Genomic DNA, 22,939 nt, shown 5'->3' with positions numbered 1-22,939 from the left:
AGCTAGAGCTGTGTTCCATAGATTCATGGCTAGTCTGCAAAGGGGATAGGAATGAGATCCCCTTGCTTGTTTATGTACCACATAACTGTGGTGTTGTCTGTCCGTATCAGTAGTTGTCCTGGTTGTAGAAGATTCCTGAAGGCCAATAGAGCGTTCTGAACGGCTAACATTTCCTTTAAATTGATATGCAGGTGCTTCTGATCCTTTGTCCAAAGGCCCTGCAGACAGTTGCCCTGAAAATGGGCTCCCCATGCATAATCTGAGGTCCGTGGTTAGTATCTGAGTGGCTGGAGGCAGACTGAAGGGTTTTCCTTTGTTTAGAGTACATGCCTTGGACCACCAAAGGAATTCCTTTTGAAGACAAGGCAGGACGGTGATCTGTATGTCTAAACTGTGGCAATGCTGAGACCATACACTTTTTAGGTACCACTGTATTTTCCTCATATGTAGTCTTGCATATGGTACGAGAAGGATGCAGGAGGCCATGTAACCCAAAGCCTGCAGGAATTTCCTTGCAGATAGCTGAGTTAATGTTGCCAAGGTTTTGAAAGTTGAAGCCAGCTGTAATTGTTTTTCAGATGTCAGAAATGCCATCTGGGTTGTTGTGTTTAGAAGAGCACCCAGAAAAGTTATCTGTTGTGAGGGTGTCAAATTTGACTTTTTTATGTTTACAGTGAATCCCAGGAACTTGAGAAGATTCTGAACAAATTCTAGATGCTGGAGTAAGACATCCTTGTTGTCTGCCTGAATAAGACAGTCATCCAGATAAGGGTAAATTTGAATTCCCTTGAGTCTGCAATAAGCTACTACTGGAGCCAGGCATTTGGTGAAGACCCTGGGCAGTAGACAATCCAAAGGGCAGCGCAGAGAATTGATAGTGCCTCGATCCGGCCTTGAACCTGAGGTATTTTCTGCATTCCTGCCTGATGGGAATGTGTAAATATGCCTCCTTTAAATCCAAAGTTACCATCCATGCATTTTTGGTCAGCATTGGAAGTAGCTGCTGTAGAGTAAGCATCTTGAATTTTGGTATCTCGAGAAAAGTGTTCAAGACTGACAGATCCAGAATGGGTCTCCATGAATTTTGCTTTCTGGGGACTAGAAAGAGCCTTGAGTAAAAACCTTGTCCCATCTCTGAAAGTGGAACCAGTTCTATGGCTTTCATAGCCAAGAGAGCTTCCACCTGGTTTAAGGCCTCTAACCATTGATGTTTTGGAAGATCTGGCCATCCGCTTAGTCTTGGTAGGGTATGAAAATGGAATTTGTAACCTCTTGAAACCACATCCAGAACCCACTTGTCTTGGGTTATATGAGTCCAATTTAGGTGAAAAGAGAAAGTTTTCCTCGAGAGGGGCTTCCAGGCAAGAAGTTCCTGCAGCCCAACAGAGGGAGTCATTGAGTCTGTTTTCTATGAGCTTGCGACCTGTCCTCCCCTAGGGGTGGAAGCAGTCCACTGTCTTGGTCTATAAGAGGCTTGCGTTTGAGGCCTTCCTCGGGAGCGTCTGTATCTACCCCTCTGAGGCCTGTCTGAATTGGGAAAGGACCAATTTTTTGTAGGCCAATTCCTACTAAATCTGGGTGGCTGTACTTGTAAGAAATCTTTAACCGTTTGCATGGATTTTGCCTTGTCCTCCATCTTCTTTATCACCTCTTCAGCTTTAGATCCAAACAAAACATTATGCTGAACAGGAGCATCCAATAATTTAGCTTTTACTTGATCTGGCAAGTTTTGTTCCTTTAACCACGCATGCCTTCTAATGACTGTGCCAGAGGCAGCAGCCCTACAAGAAGCCTCCAAGGCATCAAATCCACAGTGTAAACCATGCTTCCCAACTTGTTCAATGGCATGCATTAAGTCATGTAATTCCTTATCATCTGCACAGGCGGAAATGGAAGTTAGCTTTTGTTTTAAAACAGACAGAAGAAATTGCTGGTATTTCAGCATATGAAACTGACAGTTTAAAGCCCTAATAGATAAAGTAGCAGAAGTGTACACTTTTTTGCCCCATCTTTCTAAAGATCTGGAATCCTTCTCAGTGGGAATGGAGTTTTTAGCAGAAGCGGCCTTAACCCCCTTAGGACCCTGAGAAATGGTTTCCGGATCAGCAGTATGATACTTGTATAAAAACTGGTGGGAATCAGGAACCCTATAATATCTGTCTGGCTTAACAGGAGCTGGAGGAAAAGAGTCAGGAGTTAAGTTAGCCTCCGAAAAAGCATCATGCACAATATCCAAAATAGGAGGAATAGCCAGGGGTCTATGTTGGGGAAGAAGAAGAAAATCCCTTAGTCTTTTCTTAGATTCCGAGTACTCCTGTCCTTCCCAGTGAAAATGTTCCCTCATTTCATGTAAAGTTTCCCCAAAAGAGAAATCCTCAGGGGGAGAAGCTGAAGGAATGGATTCCTCTGCATCAGAATCCTCATAAGGAGGGAAAGAATATTCCTTGTCAGAAGAAGAAACTGAAGAAACAGAAGCTTGATCAGAGGAGTCATAATACACTTCCTGCCTTGGCCTTTTATCTGGAGGGGGATGTGAACCCCTAATCATAGTAAGTAAGTCCTCCGCCATCTTAAGTAACTGTTTCTGAGACTTGGGTGCCGGATCAGAAGAGGCCTGGGCTGCAGTCTTTGATTTGGAAGGAGTCTTTGCCTTTATCTTTGCCTTTATTAGAAGCTGAGTAGGCCTGAAAACCCCTTCGGAAGCCGGTACCTGCACAGCGGCTCTGGACCCATCCGAAGGAGCATTGTCCGAAGGTCCTGCAACAGAAATATTCAAAGGCCTAGTTGGCTCCTCGTGGGAGTCCATTTCGGCCATCGGTTCCGAAATGGCCGTCGACAGGGGCTGCAAAAGCACCTCACTGACGACGGCCGAACCTGAAGCTGCCTCTGCTTGTACAATATCGTCTGATTTGGACCTCGGAGGCCTGTCTTTATCCTTGCGTCATTTGTGAACTCCGGTAGCCGGAACCGTATCCGACGACATTTTGTAATTAAAACGCCTACCGAAGTAATGAAATGCAAAATTGTTCCTTCGTTTAATCGTACGTTGATTGAATCTAGCACAAAACCGACAACTAGCTACGTCGTGGTCAGGGCCTAAGCAAGGAATACAGTAAGAATGAAAATCCTTATGAGGTATTTGCTTCCCACATGAAATACAATTATTAACTTTCTCTGACATCGGACTGGAGCAAGAAAAAAGTTTCCCCAACGGGGTATTTACCTTTGAGTAGGAGAAGAAAGTCTTCGGACTGAAGAACGTTTAGAAAAAATTGTCAGGAGTCAGCCGACCGGCACTTGCGAACTGCTATCACCGCACGGCAAGAAAGACTGGAGAACATGGCGTCTGCTGTCAGCTTTGTACTCCTGACGCTCTGACGTCAGGGAGCATGGCTGAGCGGCCGACGCCGGACCCAGACTTTGGGATTCTGGCCGACCGAGGACTGCCTGCCAGCAGGGGAGAACCCTACAGTCATGACTGCAACAGTGAAACACGATGAACATCTGCCATTGCCCATACCTGACTTAGGTACTAGTTCCTCCTTTGGCACTAGAGGGAAGAGATTCCATTTAGCCAAGTATGGCTTCCTGCTCTTCTACCTCTTCGAATGACTTTTACACTGACCTAAGAATACAGGTGGTCAAAGGGTAACAGAACCATATCCTTCAAGCTGCCACCTTTTAGCATGGACAGATCTGGATGTACTAGGGACCCCTGCACTGTATTAGAAGGTTCACATGTTGAGAAAGCAGTAAAGGTTTCTCCCAAGCCATTTGAAGCAGGTGGAAGAAACAGTGCTGTCTTGGTCAGAAAGGGGCAAAGTAATTTTTGGGCCTTTACTCTTCAAGTTTATGAATTATGTTGGGGTACAAAGGTAGATAAGAAAATGCATACAGAAAGAGACACATCCACTACATTTAGAAGGCATTCAATGCCCAAGCCGGTTAGTGAGATACTCAAGAGTACATTTTTTCTCAACTGCTTCATACTATGAAAAGTCAAAGAATCCATCTCTGGTACATACAATCTGTCTGTGAGGTCTGTAATGGTTGCTCTGTTTAGTAGTAATCCACATGGATACACTGAGGTTCTACGTGTATGGTCTTCTATGGATGAGTGTGAGTGTGAGTGTGAGTGTGAGTGTGAGTGTGTGTGTGTGTGTGTGTGTGTGTGTTCTACTTGTATGGTCTTCTACGTGTGTGTGTGTTCTACTTGTATGGTCTTCTACGTGTGTGTGTGTGTGTGTGTTCGACTTGTATGGTCTTCTACGTGTGTGTGTGTTCTACTTGTATGGTCTTCTACTTGTGTGTGTGTTCTACTTGTATGGTTGTGTGTGTGTGTTCTACTTGTATGGTTTTGTGTGTGTGTGTGTGTTCTACTTGTATGGTTGTGTGTGTGTGTGTGTGTTCTACTTGTATGGTTGTGTGTGTGTGTGTGTGGTCTACTTGTGTGTGTGTGTGTGTGTGTGTGTGTGTGTGTGTGTGTGTGTTCTACTTGTATGGTTGTGTGTGTGTGTGTGTTCTACTTGTATGGTTGTGTGTGTGTGTGTTCTACTTGTATGGTTGTGTGTGTGTGTGTGTGTGTGTGTGTGTGTTCTACTTGTATGGTTGTGTGTGTGTGTGTGTGTGTGTGTGTGTGTGTGTGCTCTACTTGTATGGTTGTGTGTGTGCGTGTTCTACTTATATGATTGTGTGTGTGTGTGTGTGTGTGTGTGTGTGTGTGTGTTCTACTTGTATGGTTGTGTGTGTGTGTGTTCTACTTGTATGGTTGTGTGTGTGTGTGTGTGTTCTACTTGTATGGTTGTGTGTGTGTGTGTTCTACTTGTATGGGTGTGTGTGTGTGTGTGTGTGTACGCGCAAACTACCTGTTTTTAAACCTGTAAAGCTAACCATCAGAAATGCCGAGAGATTGTTCTCCCATTTTATTTATATGGACCACATAACTGTGGCATTATCTGGACAATGTTCAGAGTCCCAGGTTTCAAGGTTGTTTTGAAACCTTTGAGAACTAATTGACAGCGATCATTTCCTTGATGTTTACAGGCCACTCTCTCTCTCTAGGAGTTCAGATGCCCCACACTTTGAGATGCAATGTGTGGACACCCAAAGTTATGTCTGATGCATCCAGTGTCGAAGACTGGCTTAATGTACCACTGTCTGAAGGACATTCCCTTGTTCTTTTGCAGTTGCTGAACCCACCATTCCAGTTCCTTCTTGATACAAATTAGGACTGGGATAGAACACACTAGGGACATAGACTGCTGGTCCAAAGCATTCCTTAGGAACCAATGTAGTTTCCTCATGTGTAATCTAGCCACTGGGGCTTTGATGTAGGGTGGTTGCTGGGGATTTGTAAACCTAAAGAGACATTCCCCTTGGTTTGGATATGTCGGAGTAGATCTCTTCCTGAACAATTATCAAGGGGAATTTGCCCTCCCCTTCTTTAATAATGAAGTGATACTCTATGGCAGATGCCCGGGAAATGGAGTCCAAATGGAATTCTGATCCTGGACTTTGGTCTGGCAGGATGTGCTGGGGGTGAACACAAGGTGGCTGCCAAAGAGATCATGGCAATAACAGGTGTCAGGGGCAGGAGCTGCTCAAGTGCTTCAAAACTGATGTGATCTAGGGGGTCTCGAACTAAAAAGTTCAACTGTGTGCACAATCTCCTCTTTTTGGAAACAATCTTCCTTTTATTTACTATGCATGTATTTATTTATTTATTTATTTATTTATTTATTTTAATGAGGCACATTCGTGCCACTGTGCTGCTTTGGATCCACAGACAAGGCAAACTAGCTATAACAAAGTTGTGAGACACTTTCTGGTTTGGTAGACCTGATGGACTTCCTACCATCTCTTCAGAGTCTTGGGACTTAAGTCCTGAGAGATACTGTTTTTGACCATATCCATTTGTATTGGAAATCTTTACATGGTATCAGACATTCGCAGACACACCCTACACCTCTGTGCACTTGCAATTTGCTACTCAAACATCCACTTTTAGAAATTTATCAAGCACAGGAGACTGTGCTTACAAATTAGAATAAAACATTCCTCTGCAGGGTAATTATCTGCTGGATGTTATGTAGTCACAGGCCTGGACTATGACGCACTCTCTTGATGAAAACATGAAATGGAGCAATAAAGATAGTGTGGACAGACCACACCTACCTACACAGCAGGTGCATGAGACTGTATGAGATTAGGTGAGGTCAGCCTGGCCATGCAGAAAGGGTGCCCAGCTCTGACATCTGAGTCAACATACTGACATGGCGGCAGAGATCCTTATTGTACTTACTGAAACAGTGACCACACAAACATAAAGGTATTTAAGTAAATACTAAAGGACAAAGACAGTAAATAAGTAAAGGGCTATTGTATTCAAACTTGTGTTCTCAGCCCATTGCCTTACTCAGTACACACATTAAGCAAAGTACAGTACAATTATTTATACAATGCATATTTCCTTAGAAATGTTGAAAAAAATGTATCATAGAGGCAGCAGACAGTATGTGGAATCATTCTAATAGAGAAAAACAGGAATGATATACATGACAAAAAAAAATGCACATAGCCGTTTTTATACAATTCACCACAAAATGGAAAATCGAATTATGAAGATGTTGTTCTGAGATTTGAAACGTGTCCTGTACATGCATTTTTCACTCAGCAGATAATCTGAACACTTGCAAAAACATGAGTGGGTGAGGCACTTTCAGATTTGATTACTCAAGAAACTATTCAGACGAAGTACAGCATTTGTTACACTGATGTAGTCTATCTTCAGCAGGTGCCCAGAACAGACTGATTTTAAACATTAAACAAATGTATGCCTACTAGTTGCAAAAAAAAGGTGTTTCACATTACTGGACATTAGAAAAGGCTCCATATAAACAAGCAGGATGAAGGTGGTGTTGCTACACAGCATACAACTAACAATTCAAAGCAATCAATAAATGCTCAAGATCTAAATGGCTGCAGACTCTGTGTCCCCAACTCTTCAACAGTTTATCTGCCATTGGATTTGTACCACTTTCTTGTGGAAACTTTAATGTTACACCAATAAAAAAAAAGTTATGCATTCACCATAACGTTTCATCTGAGATGTCAAGTTTCATGTATCCTCAATGGATGAATTTGGTTCAGATCCTTTGGAACCAACTAGGCTGCTTGCTAAAGCTCGTGGACACAAAAAACTCTCAAGCTTCCCCCTTTACCCATAAGGCACCTGGTGGTTGAATACCTCAGATAGAGTTTGCTGACAGAATAAGCAGAAAAATAAGAAGGAAAGAAAATCCCTGTGTTTCCAACAGAGACCATGTCTGGGTCTGTCACCACTGTAATAATAACAAGGCAGATTGTGAAAAAAGGGTAAAGACCACCCTTTCTTCCAAAAGAATTAGGTAGGAGTGTTGGAGACCGGGGGGTTGAGGATACATGAAAATCGACAATTCAGATGGAACATTACGGTGAGTACATAACTTCATTATCTGAAATTCTCAATTTCATGTTATCCTCAATGGACGAGACACAGTCACCAGCTACCTTACTTCCTGGGTGGACCAAGGAAGGATATTTCTGAGCACCATTGAGCCAAATGATAGTCTACTCCTGGAGACCAGATCCAATCTGTAATGAGTAATAAAGGTATGGAGCTTGGCCCATGTCGCTGCTGCACATGTTGTCCATGGATGCTCTAGCCTGAAAAACAGCTAATGTAGCTACAGCTCTTGTGGAATGAGCCTCTGGGAGTTTTGAAAGAGTGACAACAGCTTGGGAATATGTAAAGGAAATGCAGTTAGCTAGCTATTTTGCTAAAGTGACTTTGGATACAGCTTGTCCCAATTTGGTATGTGAGAAGGAGATAAAAAGCTGGTCTGATTTACTGAAGTCTTTTATCCTGTGTAAGTAGAAACGTAACTATGTATATCCAAAGAATGTAAACAATACGCTCCTTTATTATTATAGTTGGGGAAGAAAACTGGCAAGTTAATACACTCATTGATGTTGTTCTCAGAGACAACTTTTGGAAGGAATGAAGGGTTGGTTCTGAGTGAAACCATGTCCTTATGAAAGACTAGATATTGAGGTTTAGATGAAAGGCCTTGAATCACTGAAATTCTGGCAGAAGTGAGCATGACTAACAGAACAGACTTCCAGGAAAGGAACTTAATATCACAAGTGTAGGCAGGTTCAAATGGTTTTTGAATGATTGCTTGTAACACCAAGTTGAGATCCCATGGTGGAGTACGGTCTTTGAAGGGCGGTCATAACAGAAGAGTACCCTTCAAGAAAGGCTTACAGAGTTTGTGGGAGGCCAGAGGAGAATCTTGGAAGCCAATATGGAAGATGGAAGTTGGAAATGGCTGCTAGTTGGACTTTGATGGTGGAAGTAGAGGCCCCATTATCAAAAAGCAATGCCAAAAATGTAAGTATTTCATGAATTGGGGCCGAGAAGCATTCAATATTGTTCTGTAGAGCCCACTATACAAACTTCTTCCATTTGCTAGACTACAGTTTTTGTGTAGAAGGCTTATGAGACGATAGTATGTGTCGAAGAGGGGAAGAGAGCTAGGTTGTCTGGTTACTAACTGAAGTGGGGAAACCAAGTAGTCAGCTTGAGATTGTGAATCTTGTGTGAACCATGCCTGTCGGACGGTACAGATCATCTGGAATTGGATTCAGGATCCAAGTTTGTTTGATTAGATGAGGCCAAAGGAAGGGGAACCAAATCTAGTGAGGCAAAAAGGGGGCTATAAGGATGACTTTACTCTTCTACCTGATGGCTTTCAAAGGTATCGGCAGAAATGCATCTCTCATCTTTCATGACATCAGGTAGTCAGGGGTATAAAGCATGCAGCCGATGCCATTACATCATTTTTTCTTGTCCCAGATGTCGGGTGTCCCCATAATGGGAAGCAATTATATACAAGGTTACATCTCCAAAAAAAGCAAATACACCAGAAAGCTTAAAGCATAATAAGCAAGAATAGAGATATAGTTAATAGAAGACAGGGGGCTGGAGGGAGGGTAACCAGGACTGCAACAGTGAATACACTTGAACATCTTCATTTATGGTAAGTGTACACAACTGTACTATGTTCTTTATGTTTCACCGCAGTCATCACATTTAGGTATATTTCCAATGCTAAGGATGGGAGGAGGCAATCAGATAGCATTAGGACCAGCTATAAGGCCCTACAAGACTGCAGTGGCAAAGCCAGCTCTGGATTTAGAGAAAATTGGCAAGTGGTAATGCTTGGTGAAGGTATGTACAGAACTCCAGGTAGCAGCTTCTAGGATGTCACTGGTAGGGACATCTCTGAGAAAGGCTGCAGAGGTAGATGCAGCCCTGGTGGAATGAGGTCTTATCCCCTGTGGGGTAGGTTTTCCATGGTGCTTATAGCAGAAATGAATGCAATGGCCTATCCACTTAGAAAGTGTTTGCTTTGAGATGGCCTTCCCCTCTGCCCCTGCAGCAAATGCAACCAAGCAGCTGTTCTGATTTCCTGAGAGGCTTAGTTCTGTCCAAGTAAAATCTAAGTTGCCTGTGCACATCCGAGGAGTGCAGTATTCATTCCCCTTTGTTCTGTGGATTAGAAAAGGTTGGCAAATGAATGGACTGATTAAGGGCCACACTGGATACCACCTTGGGCATAAAGGAAGGGTTGGTCCTGAGGGACACCCTGTCCACATGAAAGATGATGAAAGGCTCCACTGGCATGAGGGCCTGTAATTCAGACACCCTTTTTGTTGAAGTGATGGCTAGAAGGAAGGCTGTTTTCCACGAAAGGAATTTCAACTCTGCATTTGCAGCTGGCTCAAAGGGAGGCAGAGTGAGTTTTTCCAATACAAAGTTAAGGTCCCAGGCTGGAGTAGGGGCTCTCCTGGATGGTCTTAGGTTTTTGGCCCCTCTGAGGAATTGCTTCAGCAGTGGATGAGAGAAGAAGGGTGGTTCTGTATTATAACGAGCTGAAATGGCCGAGGCATGAATTTTGACGGAAGAAAAGGAAAGGCCCTTGTGAAGCATCTCAATTAAGGATTGAAGAATATGAGGTAAATTGGGCACTGTAGTGTCCATTCCCTGTGTTTGGCTCCAGGAACAGAATCTTTTCCATTTTTCAGCATATGATTTTCTAGTACTAGGCCTTCTTGCCTCCAGAATGACATCCATCACTTGCTTACTGAGGGATGGTAACGGAGGGATCAGGTATTTAGCCAGGCTGCAAGGTTCAGGGTTTGAAGCTGTGGGTGCAGAATCTGGCCCTCCTGCTGAGACAGCAGGGCAGGGGTCTGAAGCAGATGCCATGGTTCCAGCAGTGACATACTGCGCAAGAGGGGGTACACCAGTGTTGGCGTGGCCAGTCTGGTGCAATCAGTATTGTCCTTGGATTGTCCTGTTTGATCTTTAGCAGCACATTGGAGAGGAGAGGCAGAGGGGGAAAAGCATAAACTGATAGGTTTTTCCAGGTGAAGGACAGGGCATCCACTTTCCAAGCTCATCTGTGGGGAGTCCTTGTGCAGAATTTGTCCAACTGGTAGTTCTGAGGGGAGGCAAACAGGTCTATCTCTGGGCTCCCCCATTTGTTTCTCAACATGTTGAATATCTTTGGTTCCAGTTTCCATTCGTGTGGGTCCATGAACTTTCTGCTTAGGTCTGCCAGTGTATTTAGCTTGCCTGGCAGGAATTGAGCTTGTAGTTGCACTTGGTAGCTCAAGGCTGTGTTCCACAGAGCCATGGCTAGTTTGCAGAGAGGGTATGAGTGGGTTCCCCCCTGCTTGTTTATGTACCACATAACTGTGGTGTTGTCCGTCTTTACCAATAATTGTCCTGGAAGAATGTGGTCCTTGAAGGCTGTCAGAGCATTCTGTACTGCTAACATTTCTTTTTGGTTGATATGCAGGTGCATTTGACTCAGGTTCCATTTGCCCTAAATGCACTGCCCTGCCAAGTGAGCCCCCCATGCATAGTCTGATGAGTCTGTTGTTAGGGTTTGGGCGGCAGGGGGTAGAGTGAATGGCAGTCCCTTGCTTTGGTGGCAGGCCTCTGCCCGCCAAAAGAACTCTATCTTTAGACAAGGTATGATAGGAATCATAGACTCTAGGTTCTGAGAATGTTGACATCATAGGCATTTTAGATACCATTGTAGTTTCCTCATATGCAGTCCTGCATATGGAATTAGTAGAATGCAAGAGGCCATGAACCCCAGGGCTTGCAGCATTTTCCTTGCAGATAGCTGGGTCTTTGTGGCCGTAGTTTGAAGTAGGTTGTCAAATGAACTTGTTTCTCTGGCGTGAGGTAGGCCATCTGGGAAGTTCTATTCAAGCTTGCTCCCAGGAAAATAATTTGTTGGCAGGATACTAGATGTGATTTATTTTCGTTTATAGTGTACCCCAGAGAAGTTGGCAATGTCCTCACGAATTCACAAATGCCAGATTTAACAGAATGTCCTGGCTTTCTGCCTGAATTAGACAATCATCCAGGTATGGGTATATTTGAATATTTATTTGCCTACAAAATACAATGACTGGAGCTAGGCACTTTGTGAATACCCTGGGCACAGTAGATAAGCCAAAGAGCAGTGCAGAAAACTGATAGTGCATGTAGCCTGCTCTGAAGCATAGGCATCTTCTGCAAGACTCCCTTATTGGGATGTGCAGGTAAGCTTCCTTTAAATCCAGTGTTGCCAACCAGGCATTTTTGCCTGGCATGGGAAACAGCTGATGCAGAGTTAGCATTTTGAATTTTGGGATTTCCAAAAAGGTGTTGAGGATAGACAGGTCCAGGATAGGACGCCAGAATTGTCTTTTCTGGACACCAGGAAAAGTTTTGAGTAGAAGCCTTGCTCTCATTTTTCTTCTGGGACAGGCTGAATAGCCCTGATGTTTAGAAGAGAGAACACTTGCTTTTGAGCCTCTGCCCACTAATTTGGGGGTAGGTCTGACCAACCGTTTGGGGTTGGTAAGGAGTGGAAGTGGCATCTGTATCCTTGGGAAACTACATTTAAAACCCATTTGTCTTGGATAATGAGTTCCCAGTTTTTTGCATGCAGGGCGATCATTCCCCCTAAAGGGACAGTTGGTTCAGCAGGGCTTGGAAAGTTTAAAGTTAAGTCATTGTGACAGTTTACCATAGGGGGGTGTCTTACTATTCCAGCTTTGGAGTCCCCCACTGCTTAGGCCTGTGAGTACCTTGGGACTGAAGCCTGGGTGTTCTGCTGGTTCTGGGTTTGGACTGAGAAGGCCTTGAAGAGGCAGGAAAGGACCAATTCTTATGCCTACTAAATCTGTGAGGCTGAACTTGCAGGAAATCTTTAACAGTTTGCATAGATTTAGCTTTTTCCTCTATCTTTTTAAGTACTACTACTGTTTTGTTGCCAACAGGCGGCCTTGGTTTAAGGGAGCATCCAGTAATTTAGCTTTAACATGATCTGGCAAAGATTGCTCCTTAAGCCAAGCATGCCTTCTAAGTACAGACCCAGTGACAGCAGCCCTGCAAGATGCCTCTAATGAATCAAAACCACATTGCAAAGTATGCTTTCCAACCTGCTCAGCAGAATGCATTAACTGTAATTCCTTATTTTCAGCACAGTCAGGAAACATCATTTTCTGTTTAAGCAGTCCAGTAATATGCTGCTGATACTTTAACATATGAAACTGGCAGTTTAAGACCCTAATGGCCAAAGTAGCAGAAGTGTATACCTTTTTACTCCATCTATCCAGGGCCCTGGAATCTCTATCAGAGGGGGTAGGGTTTTTGGCAGTAGTAGCCTTAATGCCTTTGGGTCCCTGTGAAATGGTCTCAGGATCCGCAGTAGGATTCTTAAAGAGGAACTTGTGAGAGTCAGGTACCCTGTAATAACTGTCAGGTTTTCTGGGAGCCGGAGGTAAAAAGTCAGGGGTCAGGCTAGATTCCGAAACGGCATCATCTACAATGTCCAGTACAGGAGGGATGGTTAAAGACCTATGTTGAGGTAGGAGTAGGAATTCCCTAAGCCTCTTTTTGGAGTCGAGTAATCCTGCCTTTGCCAGCGGAAATGCTCCCTAAGAGTATGCAAGTTTTCACCAAAACAGAAATCCTCTGGAGGGGAAGCAGAGGGAATGGAGTCCTCTGCATCAGAATCTTCATAGGTAGATAAGGGCAACTCCTGGTCATCAGAGAAAACAGAAATTTCAGAGTCCTGATCAGAAGAATCAGAAGGAAAATCAGTCCTAGGTCTCTTAGAGGGAGAAGGGTGGCTTCCCCTGATTAGAGTAATAAGGTCTTCAGCCATTCTTATAATTTGTTTTTTAGGCATAGGGGCCTGACCATGCGGTCTGGGTGTTGGTTTTCTAGGCATGGATCAAGTTTTAGGCCTTGAAGAAGATGGCGTCGGTTTGATATGCAAGTCAGTAGGCCTGAATACACCCTCAGAAGCCGGTGCCTGCACAGCAGCTCTGGACCCATCCAAGGTAGAGACACATCCGCAGGTTCCAGAGTTGAAGAAGCATCTCACAGCATAATGGACTTTGAATGGGTCTCAGTAGAGGCCTGCGAAAGCGCCTCACTGAGTACCGGTGAACTGGCGACTAGCTTAGGAGAAACGTCTTCAGCAGCTTTGGAACTATGCGGTCTGTCTCTGCCTTTATCTTTGCGTTTTTTCGGAATGTCGGTAGTTGGGTGGCTTACTGAAGCCATTTCTGGATAATTGAACTGGGTACCAAAATACTTAGATGTGAAAATGAACAGACGACGAATAGTTCGAGGTTTGAATAAGACACAAAACCGGCAGCAATGCATGTCGTGGTCTGGCCCTAGGCAAGGAATGCAGTACGAATGAAAATCGTTATGAGGTATTTGCTTTCCACAAGAAATACAATTGTTAACTTTTACTGACATTGGTTTAGAGCAGGAAAAAGGATCCCCGATGGGGTATTTAGCTTAGTTGAAGACTTTGGTTCTGAAACTCAAAAACGGAAATTTCAGGAGTCGGCTGACCGGCACTTGCGAACTGCTTCTGCTTCAGGCACCGCTCGGCAAGAAAGACTGATGTAATGGCGTTGGCTGCATGCTTTAAACCCGGACTACCTGATGCCATGGAAGATGAGACAGCAACCGACGCAGGACCCAAGACTTTGATAATCAGGCCGACTGAGGGCTACCTGCAAGCAGATAACCCAAATGTGATGACTGCAACAGTGAAACATGAAAAACATTACCCGGAATCCGTGCAGTCTCAAGTGAGCTACTACTACTGTCATGCATTTGGTGAACACCCTGGGTGCTGTGATTAGACCAAAGGGCAGTGCTCTGAACTGGAAACTAATGGCTCCCAGCCAGAAGCATAAGAACCTCCTGCACCACCTGTGCATTTTTAAGTGATTGCACGCATCTTGGAGTTTTATGGAGCACATCCAATCATTCTTTTCCAAAAACGAAGAACAGACTGAACCTTGACCATCTAGAATATGGTTCGATGAACCAATTTGTTTAGTTTGCCGAGATCTAGAATAGATCTCCAGTCCCCTGTCTTTTTTGGCACTAAAGAATCTTGAGTAAATTCTGGACCCTATCTGGTCTGTGTGTGTGCGGGGGGGTGACTTTTTGGATGACTCGCTTTTGTATTTTTAGTGGTGCTTGTTCCCTTTGATTGGGTGGAACACCTGGGATTTTTCTGTAGGATGATGCACGTTGTGAAACGAGTATAATACAACCTCTGAATATAATTCCCTGCATCCATTTTTAAGAAGTAATCTGTAGCCAGGCTCTCTGGTGCAGGGAAAAATGACCCCCGACTGCCACCAGAGGAGGGAAATCAGGGCTCAGTTCAGGGGAGTTGGAAGGGTTTATCAAAGAAGAAATCTCAAAAATCCAGGTTTCGTGGACCCCTTCTGCCATGAAGGAGGCATCTCCCACTGGAGTTCCCCCTTCTGCCCTGGGGGAACTGCCACTATATCTCAGGAAAGGACCCTTGGGACTTTTTGAACCACATTTTTCCACCAGTGAGTTGATTCCTCGAAAAGGGTCTCTGAGAAGTGAAAAAGCATACGCCCATTGCAGAAAGTCTTTCTATCTTTCTTACACCTAGTGAGTGTGTTTAACCCTGGGCCCAAATAAGGAAGTGCCATCAAAGGGGGCACTGACAAACGTAGACTTGAAGGGTTCCACAAAGTCACACAAATGCATCCAGGCACTTCTCCTTAAGTCTATGCCTGAACCAGTGGCTCTTGTCATCCCTTTGGCTGTATGAGAAATGAGCCTCATGTTGGAAATGGAAGTCAGGGTGGCCAGGTGAGAAGTTATGGAGTCCCGAACATTGCCAGCAACAGCTCCTGAGAGGGTATCCGAGTTTCTAATCAACACCAAAACCAGCAAAACTCGAAAAACAAAAAATATACATATTGAGCAAAGAGGCAGCAGGAAAGGCTGTGAAAATCTTTATTACAGCTTACATACACCACTGGTACCTAGGCATTTCGCCTTCAACGGATAAATGTAAAATAATACAGCCATACTTTTATACACATAAAACCCCAATTAATCAATTATACCCTTAAAGTGAAAACACTTTTTTTCAAACATTTTTTATATACACAACTTATAAGCTTGCAAATATATGAATCTATAAATTCTGAAGTGCAAAAGCATTGTCAATATCCATTTATATACAAGTTTTACAATAGACTTTTTAATATTTTACAATTTTACAACACAAATATTATAAACATAGTCACCACATTTTATTTTAAAGTCTAAACACTAAAAACAGACTTATTTAGTTCACCAAATTGACCTCAAGATTAAGACCCTTGGGGAACAGTGTTCTATAATTCAAAATGAATTCACTTTTCAAAACCAAGAGGTTCCTGACAATATTACTCCCCTTATTTAAAACAGGCTGAGCAAGAACACTAAAGAAAAAAGAAGATAAATTTCATTTATATACGTTAATAAAGTGCCCCACAACTGGGCTCCTCATGTTGACATTCCGAATGTCCTTTAAATGTTCCATAATCCTCAACTTTACACTTCTCTTAGTTTGTCCTACATACCACTTAGTCTCAGTACACCGACAACCCACTGCATAAACTACCCAACAAGAATTACAGTTAAATCTGCCCTCACACACATACTTTTTACCATTAATAAATTCACCTGAAATATCTCTAATATATCTACATACTTACACCGACCACAGGCATACATACCCAAAGACTCTAGTGAGCCACCAGATTGACCCATGTACAATAGTTCTTTCAAATTGGCATATCGTCCATAGGAAAACCTAACAAATCTGGGAAACAACTTACCTACATTTATATCTTCATAAACATGCCATAAATCTAAAATAATCCTTCTCATGGTTTCAGAAAAACCTGAGAACTTGGAAACAAAAAAGATTTCAATTTTATCAGAGTCATCATCTCTGATCTCATTCTCATGTCTCCCACTTCTACCAGATACCTTTCCAACCAAAACTTCATCCTAGGCATGTTGTAGGTCAATTTCACTATATCCTCTCACAGAGAGCCTGTTTTTAACTTCCAGAAGAAATCTTTTTTTGTAATTTTCTTCTGAAGTATTATGGGCAATACATTTAAATCCACCTGGGGGCAAAGACTTAAGCAAGTGGGGAGGGTGCATTCTATCTGCATGTAAAAATATTTACTGCAGTAGCTTTCCTTAATGGTTTAAACTGGATATTATTTTTGGTGTCTACATAGAACTCAAAATCCAAGAATTCAACACTAGATTCTCCTTTCAACACTGAAAAACTCAATTTATGCTCATTAGAATTCAAACCAGAGAAAAAAATGTCAAAACCTTTAGGTTCACCCTTGCATAAAAGGATGAGGTAATCAATATATTGCTTAAAAAAAACACATTTTTCTTAAAGAAATCAGAACTGTAAATATATTCCCTTTCAAAATAGCCCATATATAGAATGGCATAAGTGGGGGCAATTGCTCAATATATATTCTTTTGTTTTTCGAGTTTCTTTAATCAGAACCCTCTGCAACCTCATAAAATCTGCCAAATAATTCAAAAACCTGAGACTAAAGGTCAATGAGGCCTAAATTATCTTCCCCTGTCTATTGATCATCCTCAACTTTTTGTTAGGAGGATGAATAGTGGAACTCTCATCTGCTAGTTCCTTTCTGGTGGTTGCTGCCACAACCATGGCATCTACCAGTAAGCCATTGCCCCAGAATGGGTTGTGTAAAGGTGCAGTTATAATTTTGTCTGGTCTCCAGGGTATTGGCTCAATAATGCCAGGGGCCTTCCATACCCACTGAGAGATCAACTCAATGAAGCCATTCAGCGGGCGGGGTCACCCAGGATGTAGATGGTTGGGTGCCAAAAGCCTGCAAGCACACAGACTTCTCTGACGTAGGATTGCTGGACTGCCCACCATCCCCCTGTTTCAAAATTTCCCAGATGTCTCCAAAGTAGACATCTTCAGGGGGTGATTGCGGGGATCTTTTGCCCTCCTCGAAATCTGTGTCTTCAGTGTATGATTCTTCAGAGGGAATCAATGCATTGCCTCTTACACTTCTTCTTCTAAGGAACCTACACAGCAGGAAGCTCAGGGGAGGTGATGGAAGAAGACATTCCCAAGTGTGGGGAAGCCTGAGGCCTTGATGCCTGCTGTCAAACTGGAGGAGGCAGGTGAGGCTCTAAAGAAAAGAATGGCTTGGCAGGTTTTTCTGAGGTTGGAAGGACCAAGCTCTCTCCATTTCCTCAAAAGCCAATCCACCCACAGTAAGAAGGAAGTTCAGGCCTGAAAGAACAAAGGTTGGCACCCCAGTCTCCCTTCGCTCGGGAAAGATGCCTCCTGAAGCAGAAGCCAGAGCCCAGCTGATCTATGCTGAAGCTCCAAGGAGGAAAGATGACTCTGAAAAACTTGGGTCGAATCAAATCCCTTAGAACCAGCAGGACAGGTAAAGCTCTGAGAGGTCTCTGGTTCCTATCGAGCCGGAGAACTCAGAGTCACAATCGGCACTGAAGAAGACCACTTCGGAACCAAAGCAGTCAGTGCCGGACAACTCTGAACAGAGGTCCCTGAACTTTCAGCAGAAGTCAGAGGAGGAAAGGTGCTTGGAGGGGTCGAAGCAGAATGTCCCTGACCCAATGGAGTAGGAGGCCTAGAGGTCCCAGAAACTCTCTGTTGCCAGAGAATCTTCCTCACTACTCTTTGCAGCTATACCTTGGTGACGCTTTTGGAAGAATGAGTGGACTTTGAAGGTGAAGCAGTTTGGTTCAGGAAGGGGGATGTCAGCCTATTTGGAAAAGGGTCAATTGAAGGAAAAACCTTGATCTGAACATAGCTATGAATTCTTTAGACAGCACTGAAGTGGACGGTGTTGAAGGTATTGCCTTTTCTGAAGATGGTGCAGAAGGGACTGACAGTGTCATCTGCTTAGCTGTGGGTTCTGACATAAAAGATAGAACAGACAGTTTTGTTTTATTCATACTTGGAGCCGAGGAAGTTATCAGCACTGAACAACTGTGCCTTTTTGCCTCCAAGGACTTAGAAGATGAATAAGATGAAGCTGGACTGGATCTGGACGATTTATCTGTTTGGCAGAAACTTTTCAAGGTGACCAGATATAGGGAGAGGAGCAAGACTTTTAAAATCAATTTATTTTTCCACTGCACTAAAGCCTTGAGACTAAAAGAATGGCAAATGGAGCAATCTTCTTGCAGGTGGAGAGGACCTAAGCAGAAGACAAAAAGTGAGTGCTGATCAGAATAGGGAATTTTGTGCAAAAACTTAGCACAGCTTTTAAACCCAGCATTGGCTTACTCTTTCACTGTATCTGCCATGGTGGGCAGAGGAAAGAAGAAAAGAGAACACATCCACACTCATATAGTAAAAACAAGCACTCACACAAAAAAGTAAAGAATTTTTTTTTTTTTTTTTTTTGGAAAGAAAGGGAAAGGAAGAAAGAAAAGGAACACCAACAATGAAGGGGAGTTACGATAACAGTATGGGAAAAATTCTAGCAATAGTATCTAGGATATACCAAAAGGTACAAAATGAGAGTTCAGATGGTGATCAAAATATGAGTGATAGAAGTAAAAGGAAAGTACTTTTTAAGGGGGAGAACTTATTTTAAACAAGTTGAAGAGAAAAGGTAAACCACGTTTAAAGCTGAAAGCGGCAAATAAGACCTGAGATATTCAACCAGGTGCATTATGAGTAAAGGAGGAAGCTCAAGAGTTTTTGTTGTCCACAAGTTTAGCAAGTGGCTAAATCGGTTCTGAGGGACTGGAACCGAACACATCCATTGAAGATAACATGAAAACTGAAAACTTCAGATCTAAAGAACTACATGCAGAAAATAATTCAATAGACTTTCAAATCTGTACAACTCTGACTACCGTCAGTTACTATAAGCCACTATAAATAAACATTTATATTTTACTGTTTTGTTAACTGTAAGACTGATTAAGCTCTGCCTTTCTTCCACAGGAGACCCATGAACACTGCAAAAAGAGAGCATGTGAATAAATGTGTTAACATCATGCAGATTGCTCCCTTCACCCACCGAGTCATAAAGCCAGTCCAAAGTATCTGAGTTAGTAAATGGAAAGTCACACTGTTGTTCCTATGTAGGCATTAAGAGAAATGATCACATTAAAAAGGGGGATTTGAGGATGAAAACAAATGACATAAAACAGCAGTACAACAATGGGATAAACAACTAGCAAACTATACCACCTCAGAGAAATGAGCATTTCACGGTCAACTTAAAATGCATACCAACATGTAAAAGCAATGGATAACTTGAAACCCAAGAGTTAACAGTGTTGTAGAAAAGCATTGAAGTTTTGATTAAATGGAAAGGAGGGTTACTACTACTAGAAAGGTGAACAAAGTTTCAAGTGTGTACTGTGGCTGGATAAATAAGAAGCCAAGAAAAGCCAAAAAAACTTAATTGCAAAGGACCTCCAAAGTTTTCAGAGTACAATAAGCAAAAAATCACGGAATGAAGTGTGTACATGAGAATTCAAGCATCTTTATAGGAGAAAAAAAACCAGGAGTAATAACAGGCAAGGAGAAAACTAATGAAAAAAACAATGGGAGGTGAGAAGGCGGCAATATTTTAAAAAAGAAGCACTAGGAACATTGGTATCAGACTTTGGTCACTCCATGAATCATTAAAGTGAATAAATAAATCTAGAAGTCTACTCAGAGTATATCTAGAAGACAAAAAGCACTAATCATACAAATAATATCCAGGGTCCCTATCAGATGATCGAGATGCAGAATGCCGAAGACCATATGGCTGAGATGATATGATCGAAGTCATGCAACCTTGAACACTTTCTATTGAGATTGCCATACAGTGCGGTACTCGGGATTTTCAGTTTTCCTCACTGTAGTGAGATCTCGGAGTTAGTATATTTAAGTAGCAGGGGGTGTGAGAGGTGCAGGGGGATTTGCCCCCTGCAAAAACATCCAGGTAAGTTGTTTTATTTAATTTTGTGTTATCACTTTTTATTTCAAGGTTGCAAGACTTTGCTCATACAGTCTCAACACATGGTCTTCGGCATTCTACAACTCGATCATCTGATAGGGACCCAATATCCAAGGATTACATTTCAGCATGTTTTTCAGCCAACAGAAACTTTTTAACAATATTGATTCAACTATTCTTACACTCCTAAGATGGATGGTGCTTCAAATAAAACTTATCCCAACGATTATTGCTCCAAAAATATGTCCACATAAATGAAAATAATGAACTATTTGCTAGACAATTAGGATTAAAAAATAAAACAAATGTTATTATAAACATGAACTTGTGCAAGTTACCTGTGTGCAATGGCAGGTTTATGCCCCTCTCCCCTACATCGTGGAACATCTTCGTGTAAGTAGGCTAGTCCACGAGCAACTGTTTCTGCAATGTGGCACAGCTCATTCCAGCTGACAAGGTTCCCCTTTAGGTAGTCTGTTAAAGAGCCCTGTGAAACAAAGGTACATAAATGAAGCACAAGACGTAACTGTACACAGGGCAAATAAGAAAATGCTAGCAAAGAATCAGTGTACCTAGTTTCTTAACTCTCTCTTTTTTTTAATCTGGAAGTGGATTTTATTATTATTTTTTTTGCTGGCTAGGGTGTGAATAAAAAAAATGATGAAAAGCTCACTTAGATACATATATATATTATATATATATATATATATATATATATATATATATATATATATATATATATATATATATATATATATATATATATATATATATATATATATATATATATATATATATATATATATATATATATATATATATATATATATATATATATATATATATATATATATATATAAACACACAACACACATATATATATATATATATATATACACACATATATATATATATATATATATATATATATATATATATATATATCTATATCTATATACACACACATATATATATATATATATACATATATATACATACACATATATATATATATATACATATATATATATATATATATACATAGTAAAAAACACCCTCGAAGGCAGCAGGAACTCAAGTAAAAGCAATATATATTACAATATACGATTCCTCTCTTGAACAAATCACGATATTCTCTTGTAAACCAAGTAAGTTTATTGAGAGAGTGATGAAGCTTTACAGAGTTCACCTCCGCTTCATCAGACATAGAAAACAAATGCATCCCCTTCTTATATAGCAATGATAAAACCAATCAACCACTTAATAGTCAATTATCATTCCAATAATTAATTTAAAACCATTCACTATTTAAAGCAAAACGCAACATATACCAGGCATAAAATATTCTCTAATCATCTCCAATATGGACATATGTCTACTTATGCTGATGTATAGTTATAAATACGTAGTAGAATAACTTGCATATAGCTAACAGCACAAGATAAATTAAAATATAATATGTACTAAGTCATGATTCTTTCATAAAAGCCACGTTACTAGCAACGCTTACATCGTAAGCACAATGTGACTTCGATCGCGGTCTAGTGCGATCTGTAATATTCTCTGTTTAAAATCGCTACAACATACTGTTCATGACAACAGAGATCGCGATTTAATCAGCGTATACCTATATGGAAATTCATAAAACTTTGTTAATTTTATATAAAAGGCATATGATACTCTAATATAGCTATGTCTACTATAAACACATGTAAATACACACTAATCTATGTATAAGCAGCCTATAAATATACAAGCCTGTACAGAAAATGTATATACATATACATATATACTATCCCACAATAACCCATGGTGTGTTTATGCATCCAAAGGGACCAAGTACAAAGTTAAATACAACGGATTTGATCCATAACTATATCCATCTGTGCTGTATGTATAGACTACTAAGAAAACATGATATTTATTAAAACTTATAATAATATTAACAGATGATTTTATGTCAATATGCAATATCAGCGCAGACGTCTCCCTTTCAAAGCGGGTTTGATGCTGACGCATTCATTTAGACCGTGCCCCTGGTGTGACCCCATCCTTAGGATCCATTTAAGCTCAGCTTGCTCTGTAAGATTAACTATGTCTCCTATTCTGTCATTTGGGTATTGAATATGTAATACTTGAAAGCGGAATTGATGCTCATTCCTTCCAATTGTAATATGTGCTTAGCTATGGCACTATATTCCTGAGATCTAGCCACACAATACACATGGTCTCTTATCCTCTCTCTAAGGCTTCTATTTGTTTTACCTATATAATGCACCAGGCTTGAAACAAACTAAACAGTGTGCTACATATACAACATTTCGTGTATTACATAACAATTGCTTATATTTCTGATCTCCCATAGGTAACCCTTTGGGTTTTTTTTCTTTTGGGTTTTTTTTCCCAAAAAATTCCAAAATTTTTTTTTAAAAAATTTTTTTTGTTTTTATTTTTTTAGCCACAACCTTGG

The 22,939-nt window shown here is 41.5% G+C and overlaps 1 protein-coding gene across 1 annotated transcript in view; it reads right to left on the bottom strand.

Annotated features, from left to right (window-relative positions):
* ACVR2B (activin A receptor type 2B) overlaps window positions 1-22,939 on the bottom strand; it is a 715,604-nt gene that overhangs the window by 203,443 nt on the left and 489,222 nt on the right. Inside the window, exon 7 of the mRNA XM_044066229.1 lies at window positions 20,808-20,956. Coding sequence (XP_043922164.1) covers window positions 20,808-20,956 — 149 coding nt within the window. The remainder of the gene's footprint in view (window positions 1-20,807; window positions 20,957-22,939) is intronic.

This window comes from Protopterus annectens, chromosome 3.part1 (assembly GCF_019279795.1).
Source record: "Protopterus annectens isolate FY-2018-M chromosome 3.part1, PAN1.0, whole genome shotgun sequence".
Classification (NCBI taxonomy): Eukaryota; Metazoa; Chordata; order Ceratodontiformes; family Protopteridae; genus Protopterus; species Protopterus annectens.
The sequence above is the reverse complement of the archived record's forward strand: the minus strand, read 5'-3'. Positions and strand labels throughout refer to the sequence as shown.